The sequence below is a fragment of the Phyllobates terribilis genome, unplaced genomic scaffold (assembly GCF_046119375.1).
Source record: "Phyllobates terribilis strain yellow unplaced genomic scaffold, ASM4611937v1 Scaffold_11__3_contigs__length_659146591, whole genome shotgun sequence".
In the NCBI taxonomy this organism is placed as follows: domain Eukaryota; kingdom Metazoa; phylum Chordata; class Amphibia; order Anura; family Dendrobatidae; genus Phyllobates; species Phyllobates terribilis.
Genome location: NW_027362771.1, coordinates 130,738,684 through 130,757,319, shown reverse-complemented (window position 1 = coordinate 130,757,319; position 18,636 = coordinate 130,738,684). Strand labels below are relative to the sequence as shown.

The window sequence follows — 18,636 nt, the reverse complement described above, 5'->3', positions numbered from 1 at the left end:
CACCAGTATTCCTCACTCTGGCCAAGCCAGAGGGATTCCTGCTGCAAGAGGGGTGACCGGCCCCCGATATCTGACTGTGTACTTCACGTCACTGTTGGAAAAGCCCGGTGGCTTAGTGGATCCCAGGGAGGGACACAAGCGGGAGGAGAAGGAGAAAGGGAGAAGGAGAGGAACACACCGACGGGGTCTTGACAGGTGCTCCTGATCTACCTGGGAAGTGCTGAACCCCCTTCCTGGTGGCCGCAGTGTGCTGCGGGAGGCAAAGAGAAGCTTTGCAGCGGCTACTTCACTAAAGTGAGTAAAACCTGGATGACTTCATTTACCGTCTCCGCTTGGTTATTCCCGTGCGGCCCTGCACCCACCATCCCTCCACTCAGTCCATCTGACACTGCCCTGAGGCCTACTCCACCTGTGGGGAGTAGTTCCAACCAAGCTGCCAGAATATCAGCCTCAGAGGACTGTGGACTCATCAACAAGCCCATTATTTTTCATGTGACAGCCCTGGGCACGGACCGGGTCACGGCCACGATGACATCCCACTCTGCCACCCTGCATTGGCCTGGCTCCGGGTACCCCAACGCTCAGGGAGGGCGTCTCACATGGAGGAATGGGCCAACATACCACCAACAGTGTGTGCCAACCTTGTGAAGACTTACAGAAAACGTTTGTTATATATCCTTTGTTGGCAATAACAGAGGTCAAAGTATTGAGATGAACTTTTGTAGGTGACCAAATACTTATTTTCCACCAAAATTTGAAAAAAAATTATTTCCAAATCAGACAATGTGATTTTCAGGATTTGTCTTCTCATTTTGTCTCTCATAGTTGAGGTCTACCTATGATGTCAATTACAGACCTCTTTCATCTTTTTAAGTGGGAGAACTTGCACAATTGGTGGCTGACTAAATACTTTTTTTCCCCACAGTAAATGTCAAGGTGGGAACCAGATGTTTGTGGGGGGAGTGAGAGTGAAAAGGAGCTCAGGTCATTTCCCACACAGAAGCAACGGTCAGTCAAATTAGGGATGATAATGATGATTCTGTAGAGGACAAGACCTAGGAACTAGACATGGGTGCCAAGGTCATGAGGTCAACAGTAGAGGAGGGTGTTGGTTTCGTTCATACACATGAGCAGCTTGTGGCTAAAAGATCCTCTGAGGCAAAATCTCAGCTCTGGAGCAATTGATCTCAGACATATTGATGTTGGAGGAGGCACAACAGTGCCTGAAAGGTCTAGTACGTGGTGAGTCATATGCGCAGGCTTCTCGTTCTTTTTCACTTTGCTGACAGATGATCCTTTTGCAGTCTTCAGGCTCTGCAAGAGGAAAATAAACCATGGACGTCTTGGTTCATATGAACTGAGAACGACAGTACTCCAACATCTGAGGCGACATCAACTAGTCATTTGGCAGCTGGTCAGCAATCAGAGCAACTTTCAAATTGTCCTCCTCCCCATCTCACCACACAAATCTTTATTTCAGCCAGATCGGACCCTCAAGATATCTAAAGAATCGTAACTGCAACATCAGTTATATTCCTCCCAATATATTTAGCTGTTACAGTAAAGAGCCCCATTTAACCAATATTGCCAATTTAGAAGCTTAAATGGGTTATCCAGGATTAGAACATGGCTGCTCTCTTTCAAAAACATCACAAACCCTGACCATGTGAATGGTATTGGAACACATTATCTGAAATACCAAGCACAGCCAAGGTCAGTGGTGGCGCTGTTTCTGAAGTAACAGTCTTCCTTCAACCTTAAAAACTAAAAACTAAGTCCATCTAGTTTGGCCCATAGCCAAACATGTTGTGGAAAGTGGAAAAAGAACTAAAAAAAACAATCACAAAAAACGAAAAAAAATTCTATATTTAATATTGGCATACCGCATAGCTAATGTTAATCATTTGAGGTTGTAAGTTAGGATTTCATGTAACAATGACATAGTAAAGAGCAAAGTCCTGTGGCAAAAGAGGTTTTGAACTATGTTATTTGTTAATAATATTTCTACGTGTGTGTATTCATGTACACACACACAAATACTATATATGTTGTAATTGTATACAAAAGTAAACTGATGCAATATCTCTACAACCCTTACAGGTATTGTAAATATAAAATTCAAAATGGTAGTTTTTTTTAGTTCCAGTTATCAACCTAAAATTGTTTATTTTCCACGCTTCAAAGAGCGGTTCTAGTTGCTTCTTGTACCAAAGAGATTTAGGACATTTAAGAAAAAAATTTATCTTATTGATTCACAGTCCTGCTTGTACAGCTTCTTCAATATCTTTAAAAACACCAGGGTCCTCAATGGTCGAACCAATCTGTAAGAAAACAGGACAGTTAGAAAAACTTTAAAAAAAAAAAAAAAGGGTAATACTTTTCAAAGTGAATGTACACTGCTCAAAAAAAATAAAGGGAACACTTAAACAACAGAATATAACTGCAAGTAAATCAAACTTCTGTGAAATCAAACTGTCCACTTAGGAAGCATCACTGATTGACAATCAATTTCACATGCTGTTGTGCAAATGGAATAGACAATAGATGGAAATTATTGGCAATTATCAAGACACCCTCAATAAAGGAGTGGTTCTGCAGGTGGGGGACCACAGACCACATCTCAGTACCAATGCTTTCTGGCTGATGTTTTGGTCACTTTTGAATGTTGGTTGTGCTTTCACACTCGTGGTAGCATGAGACGGACTCTATAACCCACAGAAGTTGCTCAGGTAGTGCAGCTCATCCAGGATGGCACATCAATGAGAGCTATAGCAAGAAGGTTTGCTGTGTCCAGAGGCTGAGGCGCTACCAGGAGACAGGCCAGTACACCAGGAGACGTGGAGGGGGCCATACAAGGGCAACAACCCAGCAGCAGGACCGCTACCTAAGCCTTTGTGCAAGGAGGAACAGGAGGAGCACTGCCAGAGCCCTGCAAAATGACCTCCAGCAGGCCACAAATGTGCATGTGTCTGCACAAACGGTTAGAAACCGACTCCATGAGGGTAGTATGAGAGCCCGACGTCCACAGATGGGGGTTGTGCTTACAGCCCAACACCGTGCAGGATGCTTGGCATTTGCCACAGAACACCAGGATTGGCTAAGTTGCCACTGGTGCCCTGTGCTCTTCACAGATGAAAGCAGGTTCACACTTTGCACATGTGACAGTAGTGACAGAGTCTGGAGACGCCATGGAGAGCGATCTGCTGCCTGCAACATCCTTCAACATGACCGGTTTGCCGGTGGGTCAGTAATGGTGTGGGGTGGCATTTCTTTGGAGGGCCGCACAGCCCTCTATGTGCTCACCAGAGGTAGTCTGACTGCCATTAGGTACCGAGATGAGATCCTCAGATCCCTTGTGAGACCATATGCTGCTACGGTTGGCCCTGGGTTTCTCCTAATGCAGGACAATGCCAGGCCTCATGTGGCTGGAGTGTGTCAGCAGTTCCCGCAAGATGAAGGCATTGAAGCTATGGACTGGCCCGCCGGTTCCCCAGACCTGAATCCGATTGAGCACATCTGGGACATCATGTCTCGCTCCATCCACCAACGTCACGTCCACCACAGACTGTCCAGGAGTTGGCGGATGCTTTAGTCCAGGTCTGGGAGGAGATCCCGCAGGAGACCATCCGCAACCTCATCAGGAGCATGCCCAGGCGTTGTAGGGAGGTCATACAGGCACGTGGAGGCCACACACAATACTGAGCCTCATTTTGACTTGCTTTAAGGACATTACATCAAAGTTGGATCAGCCTGCAGTGTGTTTTTACACTTTAATTTTGGGGGTGACTCCAAATCCAGGCCTCCATTGGTTAATAAATTTGATCTCCACTGATTATTTTTGTGTGATTTTGTTGTCAGCACATTCAATTTTGTACAGAACAAAGTATTCAATGAGAATATTTCATTCATTCAGATCTAGGATGTGTTCCCTTTACTTTTTTGAGCACTGTATAAGCTATGACATTTGCAATAATTAAAACTAGATCATGAAAAATTCTCTGATAGGTTCATATTTTTGGCTTTTAGTTTAAATTTTATTGTATAAAACCAGGCTATATATATAATTATTAAGGCAGCCAACTTGCCCGAGTAGCTGTTAAAAGCATCTATAGTTTTGCTTTACAATAACTACATGATCCTAAGGAAACAATACAGTGATGTTCTTTAAGGTCTATGGGAAATTCCTTTGACCTGTGAAGAGCTCATTGTGAATGGAGGGAAGAAGGCGAGCTGTGGAAACTAATTGAAGAATAAAATGTATTTATTTTTTCACAGGGCTCCAAAACCTCATTTCCGTTCACACACCTTTGGAGTTCAATAATAAAATTATTGCTGCCTGCAGCCACCACAAGGGGGCACTAAAAAGTATATGAACCCAGAGTTCAGTAGAGCTTGTATGAATCCATATGCAGCATTCATCACACATAGCACTATGGCCGCATCAGGGTATGGCACTTGTGTTAGAATAACTAAGCACCAACACCTTGAAAGAATTTTTGACTCCTATGTATTCATCGGTTTATTTAAAGGGATTTTCCCACGAACAAAAGTACATTTTAATCAATAGATCTTGGAATAATAATAACTTCCATAATTGGATGTGTTTAAATAAAATGTCCCTGTGCTGAGATAATCTTATAAATGTGTCCCTGTGTAATGACTGTGTCTGACCGTGCAGGAACATGGTCTGATCATACCACAGCTCCTGGGCAGGGGAGGAAGCAAAAGAGTATACAGATATTACAGCAGGGGATCACAGCATCTCACTCCCTTCCTGTGCATGCGCAGAGCATCAGCAGCGCTTCTTTTCCTCCCAGCCCTGTTGTTCTCTGCAGTGTTCTAATTCGCAGGAGGCGGGAAGTCACAGTGACAAGTGCTCCTCATGCTCTGTGCATGTGAATGAGACGCGTGCACATCACAGGGCCCGGTGACATGCATTGGAGGGGGGGGGGATATGCATAATAGGATGATATGCGGGGATTTCTGGGCTTCCTAATCTGATAGGTGGGGATTTCTTGGCGTCCAGGGGACGCCAAGCATGTGAAAAGCGATTTTATCAAACTACATTTCTCTGCAAGCAGACCTCTAATATGGGCCATACAGGTATGTATAGATTTACATTTCTATAACCTGTATGCCCATATTAGAGGTCTCAAATCTCCCAGGGTGTGACAGATTCCCTTTAAAGAATTAAAGCGAACCTGTGGCATTGTACATGCAGTCGAATCTGTGGACAGTATGGTATAGATAAGGAGAAGCTGAGCAGAATGTATATATATACACACACACACTGTAGGTTTGTTGGAAAAGTTTCAGTATAACTTCTACTTTATTCATTGAAATACCGGGTGTTTATAAGCACATTAGTCCAGTGGGCGGTTTTATCAGTGATTAACAGCCATCTCTGCATGCACAGTCCGCAGTCATACGGGGGAGACTGTATACAGGTCTTATCAGCGATTAACAAACACCAGGGATTTCAATTAATAAAACAAGTTTTATAGAAACTTTTCCCACAAAAATGTATAGGAATCTGATCAGCAGCTGCTCTATAACATCCTGCCTGCAGTTCAAATACCATGTTCAGATCAGATACCACATGACAGGTCCCTTTAAGTGAGCATACATAGTGAGAGATAAGCATATTCTCCAGAATATGTCAGCTCAGTCCTACACAATGAAGTAGAATGGATGCCACTGCTGACTTATAAAATACTACTAATGCGCTTTACCATCCAGATGAATCATTCATACATTCCATCAGGCCAAGTATATAATATGCATCTCACATTATGCCAATCTGACATTGTTGGCTGACCTTGTACGGCTTGCCATTAGCTAGTGCAGAGAGAGTAGAGCGAGGAATCTTGCCAGAACGCGTTTTAGGTAGCTGCTTTACAATGATCACTTTCCGGAAAGCTGCGACAGGCCCAATATGTTCCCGGACTAGTAACACTATTTCCTCGGTTAGTTTGTCAGTTGATTTTTCAACACCTAAAATAATTCATATGCATATTAGGTAATGTGCAATACTAAATATCTACCGTATATAAGGAGAAAAAAAAAAGAAGGAGAAATACATTGCTTACCATTTCGTAGGACACAAAGTGCCAGGGGAATATGTCCTTTCAAAGGATCTTCCAAACCAACTACAGCACAGTCTGCCACCGACTTATGTTGTAATATAGACTACATATGAGTGAAAAAAAATTAAAAAAAACTGATACATTGCATTATGTGATGTATTGTAAAATTCCAAAATGGGTATTAAGAAGGACATAAAGGTCCAACTACAGGCCAACTGTACGGTAAGCCATCTTCTTTCAGACAATATTAAATAGCATTATTATAAAATTATATAATCTTCTGATATTAATTAAAATGCACACCTTACATGTGTACTACATGTATTTGTACACTTTGTAACAGTTATAGGTAGGAAACTTCGAGAGATTGACCAACCTCTTCAATGGCGCCTGAAGATAACCTATGTCCAGCAACATTAATGACATCATCAACCCTTGACAATACATACACGTATCCATCTTCGTCCATGTAGCCTGCGTCCATTGTGTCATAATATCCCTGATAAATATAAAATAAAAAAACAATTAGAAGAACAGAAAATAATATTGGTGTGTGGATATTTAACAAGTAGTCTAAATGTTATATTTACTGGAAAGTTCTTAAAATAGAGGCTTTTAAACATTTCTTCATTTTTCCAAAGAGTTGAAAAAGCCCCTGGTGGCAACGGTAACCTAAAGCAAAAAAAAAAAAAAAAAAAGAAAGAATAAAACAGTTCCCCAAATTAGAAACCACAATTTCAAATTCAATCATTCTGACTTAATAGTAAAGGTAGGAGGAGAAGGGGCCTCCATTCAAGGCCTCCAATAGCCAGAGTAGAGATGCTACACTAGCAGATTTTCCCTTGGAGGATCCAGTCATAACAGACTGTCTACCGATTTTCCGGGGCAACGTGTAATGCTTTGTTTCTCCTTTAGGGATGCTGCAGGGGAATTAATTACTTGCAGCTTTTAAAGAAAAGGTCATGCGAGTATGACAATCTTCAGGTGTCCGTCACACTTTTGATTAAGGCTAGATTCAGACATCTACTGTATGTGAGTGTTACCATCAGGTAGCAGATTGATTTTTTCCTCAGGTGTCATTGTAGTTGCTTCCGCTTTTTTTCTTTTTAAATGAAAACATGACATAAAAAAAAGGTACGAAGACCAAATCACTTACTTAACTACAATATTTCCCAGAGTGTTTGGCTTCACTTCTTGCATGTGGCTGTCCAATATTTTAACTGCAATGAAAAGATCATGTGCATTTACCGTAATAAGATATATATATATATTTTTTTTTTATTATTATATTATACACACACACACACACACACACACACACACACACACACACACAGTGGAGATATGCATTTTGTTCAATGAGTTAACACAGCATTATACATATTCTACAATATATAGGATTTAAAGAAAGCTGAAAAAAAGAACCAGGTTTCACATATTCCATTTTATCTATGCCTTTATTCCAATATTATGGAATGTTCTACATTTTTTTATTTTTTTTTTCTTGTTCTGTATAGCTGGATAGATGACTGATTTATATTCAAAAGGGTGTAATCCTATAAAAACCGAATACTTTGATCTGAAAGCTTGCTACAGTTCTAGCCAGTCTAGGTAATCCACTACTTGCTAATAACTATCTGTGACCTGTCCTAATAAAAAAGCGTGGAGTCACAGAGGAAGTCTAGACTGGAATCAATCTGTAGAAAACGCTAAACTATGAGATAAATAAAGTGAGTAAAAGAATTGTACCTCTTGATGCAAATACTATTTACTAAGCAGTTTTTAGCAAAAACGGTCCCCAAAAAAGTCCAAATGAATACAAGCCACTAAATGTCACTGTTCAAATATGATCACAAATGTCAAAGTAATGTCAAAAAAGTGGTCATGGCCTAGAGGGAGACATTAATGCAGTCAAATATATTTAGAAAATAGAATAAAATGGAGAAAATTATCATCTGCTCACAGGAGGGGGAAATTTGTATTTGTGACTTAAAGGTTTTTCAAATTAAATCATTTGGTGAATTTTGATCAGTTTAAGAGTCATGCACCTTTGAAAACTAAACTTAGGCTGATCTGCTAATGATCTAAGACAAACATCCTCTATAATCCGAAACTTCTACTTCTGTCTTAAATAATTTTCTCATGTTGCACCAGTTCTCTGGAATGCACTACTACAGACAATCCAGTTAATTCACGGTTTCCACAGTTTTAAGCTGGGCTCTAAAAATACATCTTTTTAGGTAGGCCTATCATATCACTAAACTTATCTAACTTCTTAATGTGTGAGGGGCCAGTATAGGGAGGAAAAAGGTGTGAGGGTACAGACTGGGGAAGGGTATGAAATGTATGAGCAGACAGTATGGGCAGTATGGGTAGGGGGCAATGTGTGAGCAGACAGCATGGGGAGGGGTATGAAATATGAGAGGAGACAGTATGGGGAGAAGGTGAATGAATGAGAAGTTTGTGGAGTGGGGGAATGTGTGAGAAGACAGTATGGGGAGGGGTATTTAACTTGTGAGGAAACAGTATGGGAACGAGGGGAATGTGTGAATAGACAGTATGGTGAGAAGGGAATGTATGAGGATAGTGCATCTGGAGCACAAAAATGTGTGAGAAGACAGTTTAGAGAGTGGGAGAATGTGTGTGGAGACAGTAGGGGAGGAAGTGTGAGGGGACAATATGGTGGGAAAACATGTAAGTGGATAGTATGGGAAGAGAAAAGTGTGAGATGCACAGCATAGATAAGGGGCAGCAAGGGGCGACAGTGTTGGGAAGAAATATGTAAGGAGACAGTATTATGGGAAATCGTGTTAGGAGACAGTATGAGGGAAGGAAAGTGGGCACAGTATAGAGACTGACTATTGTGGGTGGAGGGGGACAGTGAGGGCACAGTTTGCAGATGGGGGTGTGACAAGGGGATAAAGTGTGAGAAATTGGGGAGAATAGGGGAAGACAGTGTGGGGGGACAATGTGAAGAGGGGGCTCAGTTTCGAATGGAGAGGACAGTATGGAGGGCATGTACCATATGAGGAACAGTGTGGGAGTCATATTTTCTGCAGAGAGCACAGTTTGGAATAATTATTCAGAGGCACAGCAAAGGACAGATATTTTTATTCAGGAGCACTATAATCACACTGTTATTTTTAAGGGCACTGTGTCGGAATTAGCTGCAGAAGACCAGAAAAAAAGGAAGTCTGCAGAAATGAACAGTGGATATGAAAAGTCATTATGGTGTCTGTACAAGATGGAGAAGAAAAAAAAAAAAAAGAGAAGGACTCCAATCAGACAAGGTGACACATATAAGGTATCGGGATGTAAATGTTTATTTGTGATAAGATGTCTCATCAGTACTGTTGTTCCTGTATGGTCTGCAGTCTGATGATGGCTATAAACAACTCTTAATGTTTCTATACAGTTGTAAGGATATGCTAGGAGTTGTAGGTTCATGCAATACAATTAGTCGTTGTACTAAGCTTGGTGATGTTTATATGATCGTTCTATTCATGTATTCCTCTACTGACGGTGGTTCTGGTGATGTATTCATCTACTAATGATGGTTCTGGTGACATGTTCGTGTACTGATGGTGGTTGTGGTGATGCATTCATGTACTGATGGTGGTTGTGGTGATGTATTTTTGTGCTGATAGTGGTTCTTGTGATGTACTCCTGTGCTGCTATTGGCTTCCATCCTGTAAAATGTTGCGCTCGCGCCCGGACTGACTGGCGTGAGCGTGATTAGTGATCCCACTGGACCATGAACTGAGGAGTGCCTGGAGGGGCGTAACTAAGTATCAACCCGGTCCGACCAAGGTCGCACGGCGGCACAGTCGACTCCGTGAACCAGGGAGGAACAGAGAAGAGGGACCAGGTGCTACTCCAGGTCAGTCCCCGGTGACAGCTGTTGACCCACACCGGGGAATGCAGGAACAGGCAGGTTAGCTGGTATGCAGACAGGTGGGTACTGGCAGGCACCGCTGGTATGACGGCAGGTGGGTACTTAGCAGGCACGGCTGGTATGAAGGCAGGTGGGTACTGATGGGCACGGCTGGAATGCAGACAGGCAGATACTGGCAGGTATGAACGCAGGCTGGATAGGGACCAGTACAGACTCTGGGATACAGGAACAGAGCCGCAGGTGCGGTGGACTAGCAGAGCAAAACCGCAGGAGCGGTGGACAAGCAGAGCGGAGCAAAACCGCAGGAGTGGTGAACAAGCAGAGTCGAGCAAAACTGCAATTGCAGTGAGCAAGCAGAGCGGAGAAAAAACGCAGGTGCAGTGAACAAGCAGAGCAGAGCAAAACCGCAGATGCGGTGAACAAGCAGAGCAGAGCAAAACCACAGGTGCAGTGAACAAGCAGAGCAGAACAGAACCGCAGGTGCGGTAAACAAGCGGAACAGAGCGGAACCGCCGGAGCGGTGAACAAGCAGAGCAGAACAGAACCGCAGGTGCGGTAAACAAGCGGAGCAGAGCGGAACCGCCGGAGCGGTGAACAAGCAGAGCAGAACAGAGCAGAAGGTGAAGGCAGACAGGACAGGGCTCTGTTCACATGGAACAGACTGGAAAATACAGGAAGATGGTTAGAACACAGGAGGTAGATACGGAGGCAGGGAAAGGGGACAAGCTGAACCAGATACACACAAGGTACTTACAATGAAGTAGCGAGTGGACACAAAACTCACAAACAGAAGTACAGAGACAACGAGTTGGAGTTAGGTGCAGGTTCAGACACTGCAGGAAAAGGGAAGGTACGGACATAGAGAGAAACAAGTAACGGGCTAGGACACTGTTCAGACAGGAACTGAACTGGGAACAAGATACAGGAACGAGCCTGGGAACTCAGCCCCCAGGGTGGCGGAAACAGACTAGAAGTCAGAGATACAGGTAGCAGGCCTGGGTACTCAAACCCCAGGGTGGCAGAACAGACTAGATACAGGACAGTACCTGGCAACCCAGTTGCAAAAGACAAACTGAGTGAAAGTTTTGCTCAGGCACCTCCTACTGGGTGGAGGTGGTTTAAGTATCCAGTGACTCACAGCAATAGGCTGGGGACACATTAGGACTGTGCACACAGTAACTATAAGAAACAGGCAGAAGCCGCGCCGACGCCCTAAGCAGTCAGACAAGAGGCAGTCAGACACAGTCCAGGCTGCACATTTGGTTTCAGTATCTGCTGACAGGTAAGATTGCGGTCTTGCATGGTGGGAGGTGGTGCACCATGCAAGCACGCCACCAGGGATGTTACATAAACATGTTGCAATGTATAATGTACAATGCAATGTTAACTTGTCAGATAACTTGATACATGGCTAGGTTTATAAAGTATTGTGCCATCTGTATTCATGTTAGGAGCATTAATTATAAAATTAGGCACTGATATGAGATTTCCCTTCTTAAAGGTCACATGCCTACGTTGCACGTTGAGTATTTGGTCAGTATTTTACATCAGTATTTGTAAGCCAAAACCAGGAGTGGGTGAAAAATGCAGAAGTGGTGCACATGTTTCTATTATACTTTTTATGTGATTGTAAGCCAAAACCAGGAGTGTAACAAATACGGAGATAAAAAAACCTCACCAAATACTCACCATGTGCACGTGGCCTTAGTATTCCACTGAACATTTAAAAAATATGGACACTCACAATTATTAGGCAACAGTATTTTGACCATATCATCACTTTTATGCAGATTTTCCAACTCCAAGCTGTATAAGCTAGAAGGCAGATCAGGTGATGTGTATTTGTGTAATGAGGGAGGATGTGACCTAATGATACAACCCCCTTTATCAAGGTGGTGTGCAGAATTATTAGGAATCTTGTTTTCTTCAGGCAAAATGGGCTAAAAAAGATATAACGGAGTCAAATTTTTTTTACAAGTCTTACAGAAGGCTGCAGCACTCTTGAAATTACTAAGATATTGGGGTGTAATCACACAACCCATTATCCTCCAGTGCTGTAATAATCCAGAACTGCAGCCTCCCAGAGTGTTCAGAAGTACAAGGGGTTCAGTGCTCAGGGACATGGCCATGGTAAGGAAGGCTGAAACCCCCCACTAATGTACAAGACCCAGAAGTTAAAAAGTCAAGATAAAATTTACAAAAAATACATTTTTGGTTCGTATCGTCATTTTCCACGATCTGTAATATTTTTATTATTAAATTGATGGAGTTGTGCGAGAGCTTGTTTTATGCATGTTGAGCTGACTGTTTTATTGATATCAGTTTAAAAGGTACTTTCAATGCTTAATCATTTTTATTGCATTATTAAAGGGGCTCTAGTGACCAAAAAACATGATTCTAAGGTTTTGATTTTGTTCTAGTCAGAGTTTACCGTATGGGTTAATTTTAGTTTTTGATGGACTGGACTTTCATGGACACGACAATACCAATTATGTTTAATTTTGTAATTTCTTCATTCTTAACAGGAAAAAAAAGTATGTTATTCATATTTTATAATGGATGTGTCAACACAAGGTGTGGGAAAGACTTAGTGCAACACAGAGGGAAGAGGGGAAGGGAGCCCAGACACTAGGGAAAGGGGGGAGTGGAGACCTCCTAGTCTGGTGAAGAGCCAATATAGGGACGGTAGTTGAGAGAGGGTGACACTAGTCCAATTGCCGCACGCGTGCCTCGCCCTGACTTTCCCTGGCATATGGCTAAGGCTAGGGAAGGAAGGAGATGAGCACTAGTTTATCTCCACTAAACTCTACAGATAACAAAGGTAGACAAATAGGAGGGAATTGCTTAGCTTTAGACGCCTCCAAACAAATGCGCACATGGCCTCAAGCTCCAGAGAGGAACGAAGTACTGCTCTTGCTAAAGCCTCACAAGTAGTAATGAATATCACCGGCACCTCCCTCTCAGACACACCAGGTATTTATACACCCAAGCCAGGGAGCTAATTAGCTAGCGTGAGGTAGCCACTGGGTCCTAGAGACAGCCAGCCTTTAAGAAGATGTCTGTAATGCCAAAACATAGAGATCTCCTGCAACCAACAGCAGGGCAACTGTGTCACCTCTGACACACCCATGACAGTACCCCCCTTCTACGAGTGGCCTCTGGACACTCAGGACTGGGTTTCTCAGGAAGAGAGATGTGAAATGAGACAACCAATCTGGGAGCGTTCACCTCTGACGCTGAAACCCAAATCCTCTCCTCTGGACCATAGCCTTTCCAGTGCACCAAGTATTGTAGAGAACGACATTGGAGACGAGAATCTACAATCCTCGACATTTGGAACTCCAGATTACCATCAACCATTACTGGGGGCGATGGTAGAGGGGAGGGCTCAAGAGTTTCCACATATTTTTTAAAGTAAGGACCTATGGAACACTTTGTGGACTTTAAGGGCCTGAGGAAGTTCAAGATGAAACGCTGCTGGGTTAATAACTGCGGTTATTTTATAAGGACCAATAAACGTAGATCCTAGCTTCCAAGAAGGAACTTTCAATCTTATATTCTTGGTAGACAACCAAAGTCATTCGCATTCAGGTCCGGACTTTGCAAGCGTTTTCTATCAGCCATATGTTTATACCCGTCTCCCATGATCTTTAAATTACTTAGCACAACCTGCCATACCGAGGAGAGCGACGAAGCAAACCGTTCCTCCTCAGGAATTCCTGAAGCTCCTCCCCCACTAAAGGTACCAAACTGTGGGTGATAACCGTATGCACTGAAGAATGGTGACCTGCCAGTGGATTCTTGACAATGATTATGAATGGCAAATTCTGCCAGCAGTAGGTAGGATGCCCAATCCTCCTGATTTTCAGAAACGAAACACCTGAGGTAGGTCTCCAAATTCTGACTGACACGCTTGGTCTGTCCATTCGACTGAGGGAGGAAGGCAGAGGAAAAGGACAGCTGCACCCCCAGTCGAGAACAGAACTAGGAAATAAAACTGGGTCCCCTGATCTGACACCACATCGGAGGGAATCCCGCGAAGCTTCACAATCTTATTTATGAACACCTGAGCAAGTGTCTTGGCATTTGGAAAGGAAGGAAATGCGACAAAATGAATCATTTTACTGAACCTATCTACTACCACCAAAACCACCATTTTGCCTGCAGAAACCGGTAGGTCAGTAATAAAATCCATGGACAAGTATCCATGGCCTACTAGGAATAGGTAGCGGAAGAAGAGTACCAAATGGACGGTTATTAGAAACCTTACAACATGCGAAATACTACAAGCAGCTACGTGTTCAATTACATCCCGATGCAATCCTGGGCACCAAAAACCACGAGAGAGGAGGTCCGCGGTTGCCTTACCACCTGGATGCCCAGCAAGCACAGAGTTATGCTGTTCCTTAATTACTTTGCGGCGCAGATCAGATGGTACAAATAACTTCCCTGAAGGGCAGGAGGCAGGGGCGTTCCCCTGTGCTTCCAACACCTCACCCTCCAGTTCAGGATAAAGTGCTGAAATGACTACCCCTTTCTGTAATATTGGGGCAGGGTTCTCATGGTCACCACCAACAGGGAAGCTCCGGGACAAAGCTTCAGCCTTGACATTTTTGACCCCTGGACAAAAAGTGACAAGAAAATTGAACCTAGTAAAAAACAGGGACCCTCTGGCTTGCTGAGGGTTGAGACGTTTAGCTGACTGGAGATATGACAGGTTCTTATGGTCATTAATAACAGTAATAGGATGGACCGCCCCTTCAAACCAATGTCGCCATTCCTTGAACGCCAATTTGATCCCCAAAAGTTCCCTATTACCCACATCAATTTCTCTCAGCTGAAGACAATTTTTTTTTTTTTTTTTTTTTTTAGAAAAGAAGGCGCATGGACTCCATTTACCAGGGGACGAACCCTGAGACAACACAGCCCCAACCCAGACATCCGACGCATCAACCTCCACAATAAAGGGTTGAGAAACATCAGGTTGACTGAGTATAGGTGCAGCGGCAAAATGATTCTTTAAGGAAGAAAAAGCCTGGAGGGAAGCATCTGACCATTTGGAAAAATCAGACCCCTTGTTAGTCAGGTCAGTAAGGGGTTTCACTATAAGAGTAATTTTGGATGAAATTTCCTGTAAAAATTAGTAAAGCCCAGAAAACGTTGTAGAGCCTTCAGGTTCTCGGGACATTCCCAGTCAAGTACTGCACTGATCTTCCCCAGATCCATCCGAAAAACTGAAGATGACAACAAGTACCCCCAAAACTGCACCTCCTGAACAGAGAAAACACATTTTTCTAGTAATATCTGGAGCACCTGCTTAAGATGCCCCGATGAGTTTCAAAATGAGGTGAGTAAACCAAAATATCGTCCTGATAGACCACCACAAACCTCCCCACCAAATGATGGAAAATATAATTTTAGAAATGCTGGAATACCGCAGGTGCATTGGTCAAACCAAAAGGCATAACCAGACTCTCGAAATGTCCTTCCGTGGTATTGAATGCTGTTTTCCATTCGTCCCCTTCTCTGATTCTAACCAGTTTGTAGGCTCCCCTTAAATCCAATCCACAACCTGGCTAAACAATTAAGGAATCAGAGGAAGAGGGTATGGATCACGGATGGTGATTTGATTTAATTCCCGGAAATCTAAACAGAGACGTAAACCGCCACTGTTTTTCTTCATAAAGAAGAACCCTGCCGCCATGGGCGAAAATGAGGGTCTGATATGTCCCTTCTTCAGACTTTCCACAATGAAATCCTTCATGGCTTGTCTCTCAGAGCCAGAAAGATTATACAGTCTGGACTTCGGTAGTTTAGCTCCGGGGGTCAGGTTAATAGGACAGTCATAAGCACTATGAGGAGGCAAATCCTGACACCCCCTCTCAGGAAAAACATCTTCAAAACCAGACAGAAAAGCAGGTAATATTTCCGTAGAGACAGTACCAAGGGAAATATCTAAACAGTTCTCATGGCAGTAATCTCTGCATTCAATAATCTCCCCGGCTTGCCCATCCACCAACGGATTATGTTTAACAAGCCAAGGGATACCCAAAACAATCTGTGTGGGAAGATTGTCCAGAACATCGCAAGAGATTATTTCACAATGATCTGAGCCCACCCTCAGTTTTACATTATGTACGTTCTGAGTAAATGCTTTCTGTGCAAATGGCGCCGAGTTGATGGTGAAAATGGAAATAGGTTTATCTAAAGTACAACAAGCAAGACCATGAGTTTTCACAAACTCAGCATTCACCATGCTGACTCCAGCTCCACTGTCAAACACAGACATTTTCTCAGTTTTGCTCTCTAGCACCACCTCTACTGTCAGGACAAAGCGGGAACTGCAGTTTGGCCACAAATCCACCCTTGTTTATCCAACTCCAGACTACCAAGAGTTAATGGAGTCTCCTTTTGTTTAGGAATAGAAGGAAAGGTTCCAACAAAATGTCCCTTTTTCCCACAAAAAAAAAATACGCCTTTTTTCTTGCAAATCTCCATGGAGATGTACGATGCAGAGACACCCCCCCAACTGCATGGATTCCTCCACCACCCCCAATACTGGTTCACCCCCGGCAGAGGTACACAACCCCGACAAGAAGGCGCTGGAGAAGGTGGTCTCACCCGTCTATCACGAAGGCGTCTATCAAGACGTATGGCCAAAGACATGGCAGCCTCCAAGGACTGAGTGGTTTCATATACTGCCAAGGCATCTTTCAACCATTCAGTAAGCCCCTCACAAAATTGACTTCTAAGGGCCGAGTCATTCCATTTGGAATCTGTTGCCCATCTACGGAATTCCGAACTGTACGTTTCCACTGACTAGGTTACGTCGCCTTTCAGCAGGGTAATCAGACTCAGCCAAGGCAACTCGGTCAGGGTCATCATAAATAAGGGCCAGAGCCCCGAAAAACCCCTCCACAGACTGGAGACAAACCGAGTCCTGCGGTAAAGAAAACGATCAGGATTGAGGATCGCCCTGCAGTAGAGAGATCACAATTCCAACCCGTTGCTCCGCATTTAAGGAGGAATAGGGATGGAGTGTAAAATAATTTGCAGGCCTCCTTAAATACAAAAAAACTTGTCCCTACCTCCTGAAAACCTGTCCAGGAGGGCAATCTTGGGTTCAGGCTGGGCAGGCCTATCTGCAGTGACCCCCATATCGTCATGCTGTAGCCGCTGATGCTGCTGTACCTCACCGTGGAGGTCATTCACCTCCAGAGACTGCCTGTGCAGCCTCTCTGCAACTGAACCCATACCAAAGGAGAAAGGAAAAAAAAAAAAGTCCACGCCCAAAGATACACAGGAAAAAAAAAAAAAAAAAAAGTCAGTTTCCCCCCCCTTTTCAAAACGTGCTCGGCCGGCGATAATGTCACGCAAGGCGTGGGAAAGACTTAGTGCAACACAGAGGGAAGAGGGAAAGGGAGCCCAGACACTACGGAAAGGGGGGAGTGGAGATTTCATAGGCTGGACTAGTGTCACCCTGTCTCAACTACCATCCCTATATTGACTCTGCACAAATCACTGCACGCGTGCCTCGCCCTGACTTTCCCTGGCATATGGCTAAGGCTAGGGAAGGAAGGAGAAGAGCACTAGTTGATCTCCACTAAACTCTATAGACAACAAAAGGTAGACAAATAGGAGGGAATTGCTTAGCTTTAGATGACTCCAAACAAATGCGCACATGGCCTCAAGCTCCAGAGAGGATGAAGTACTGCTCTTGCTAAAGCCTCACAAGTAGTAATGAATATCGCTGGAACCTCCCTCTCAGACACACCAGGTATTTATACACCCAGGCCAGGGAGATAATTAGCCAGAGGGAGGTAGCCGCTGGGTCTAGAGACAGCCAGCCTTTAAGAAGATGTCTGTAATGCCAAACGTAGAGATCTCCTGCAACCAACTGCAGGCGACTGTCACCTCTGACACACCCGTGACAGTATGTGCCTACTGTATGTTATAAATGTGGCCCTGGTGAAGTCATATCTGTTCAGCACTGATACCAGTTTCGTCAGCACGAACCGTTGAGGTCAGTAACTGTCTGTAGCAATCACATGTGCTACACACATGATGTCACTGCTGCAGCTATTAGAGACCAGAGCAACGGTGGAGAGGCAGAGCTGGAGTAGGAGAAGCCAAGTAATGCTGATTATATTAATTTTAACACAGGCATGCAGATGGTGTAGAGGGTGTCAAAGTACCAGTGAGTGATAACTAACCGCTCCATTCATCAACCCTGTGCATGGAAGAGATCAAACGCAGGAAGGATTTAAACTATTTTTTTCCCTATAACTAATGCTCCAGTAAGGCAGACAATAATGATTGTAATACTATTTACCTGCAGATTCAGCCTATATCTGCAGCTATATGCTGTTTTTGAATATGAAAAGTTCCATCTAATTAAGGACCTCTATGGAGAAAAGCAAACGTCTGTTTGAATGTATGAATTTTCTCAACATGTTCCTCCAAGGCAAATTAGACACGGTGACATGGAGAACACACGCCTATTGACCCTTCTAACAGGCAAACATCCAATAAATGAGCAAAACGATCATTTGTCATGCGAGATTAATTTTTAAGCAGGATTATAAATTGTTATCTGCAACATATCGTCCTGTGTTTATATAAATGATCGGCAGTCATTTTACAGCCGTGGACAAC

At 43.6% G+C, this 18,636-nt stretch overlaps 1 protein-coding gene across 1 annotated transcript in view; it reads right to left on the bottom strand.

Annotated features, from left to right (window-relative positions):
• Positions 1-1,848: 1,848 nt before the first annotated feature.
• The window catches only part of ACSS3 (acyl-CoA synthetase short chain family member 3), a 137,744-nt gene continuing 120,956 nt past the window's right edge, over positions 1,849-18,636 (bottom strand). The window contains exons 12-17 of the mRNA XM_073651614.1: positions 7,243-7,306; positions 6,677-6,758; positions 6,463-6,585; positions 6,090-6,189; positions 5,819-5,994; positions 1,849-2,321 (exon numbers count right to left, since the gene is read on the bottom strand). Coding sequence (XP_073507715.1) covers positions 2,253-2,321; positions 5,819-5,994; positions 6,090-6,189; positions 6,463-6,585; positions 6,677-6,758; positions 7,243-7,306 — 614 coding nt within the window. The 3' untranslated portion in view covers positions 1,849-2,252. The remainder of the gene's footprint in view (positions 2,322-5,818; positions 5,995-6,089; positions 6,190-6,462; positions 6,586-6,676; positions 6,759-7,242; positions 7,307-18,636) is intronic.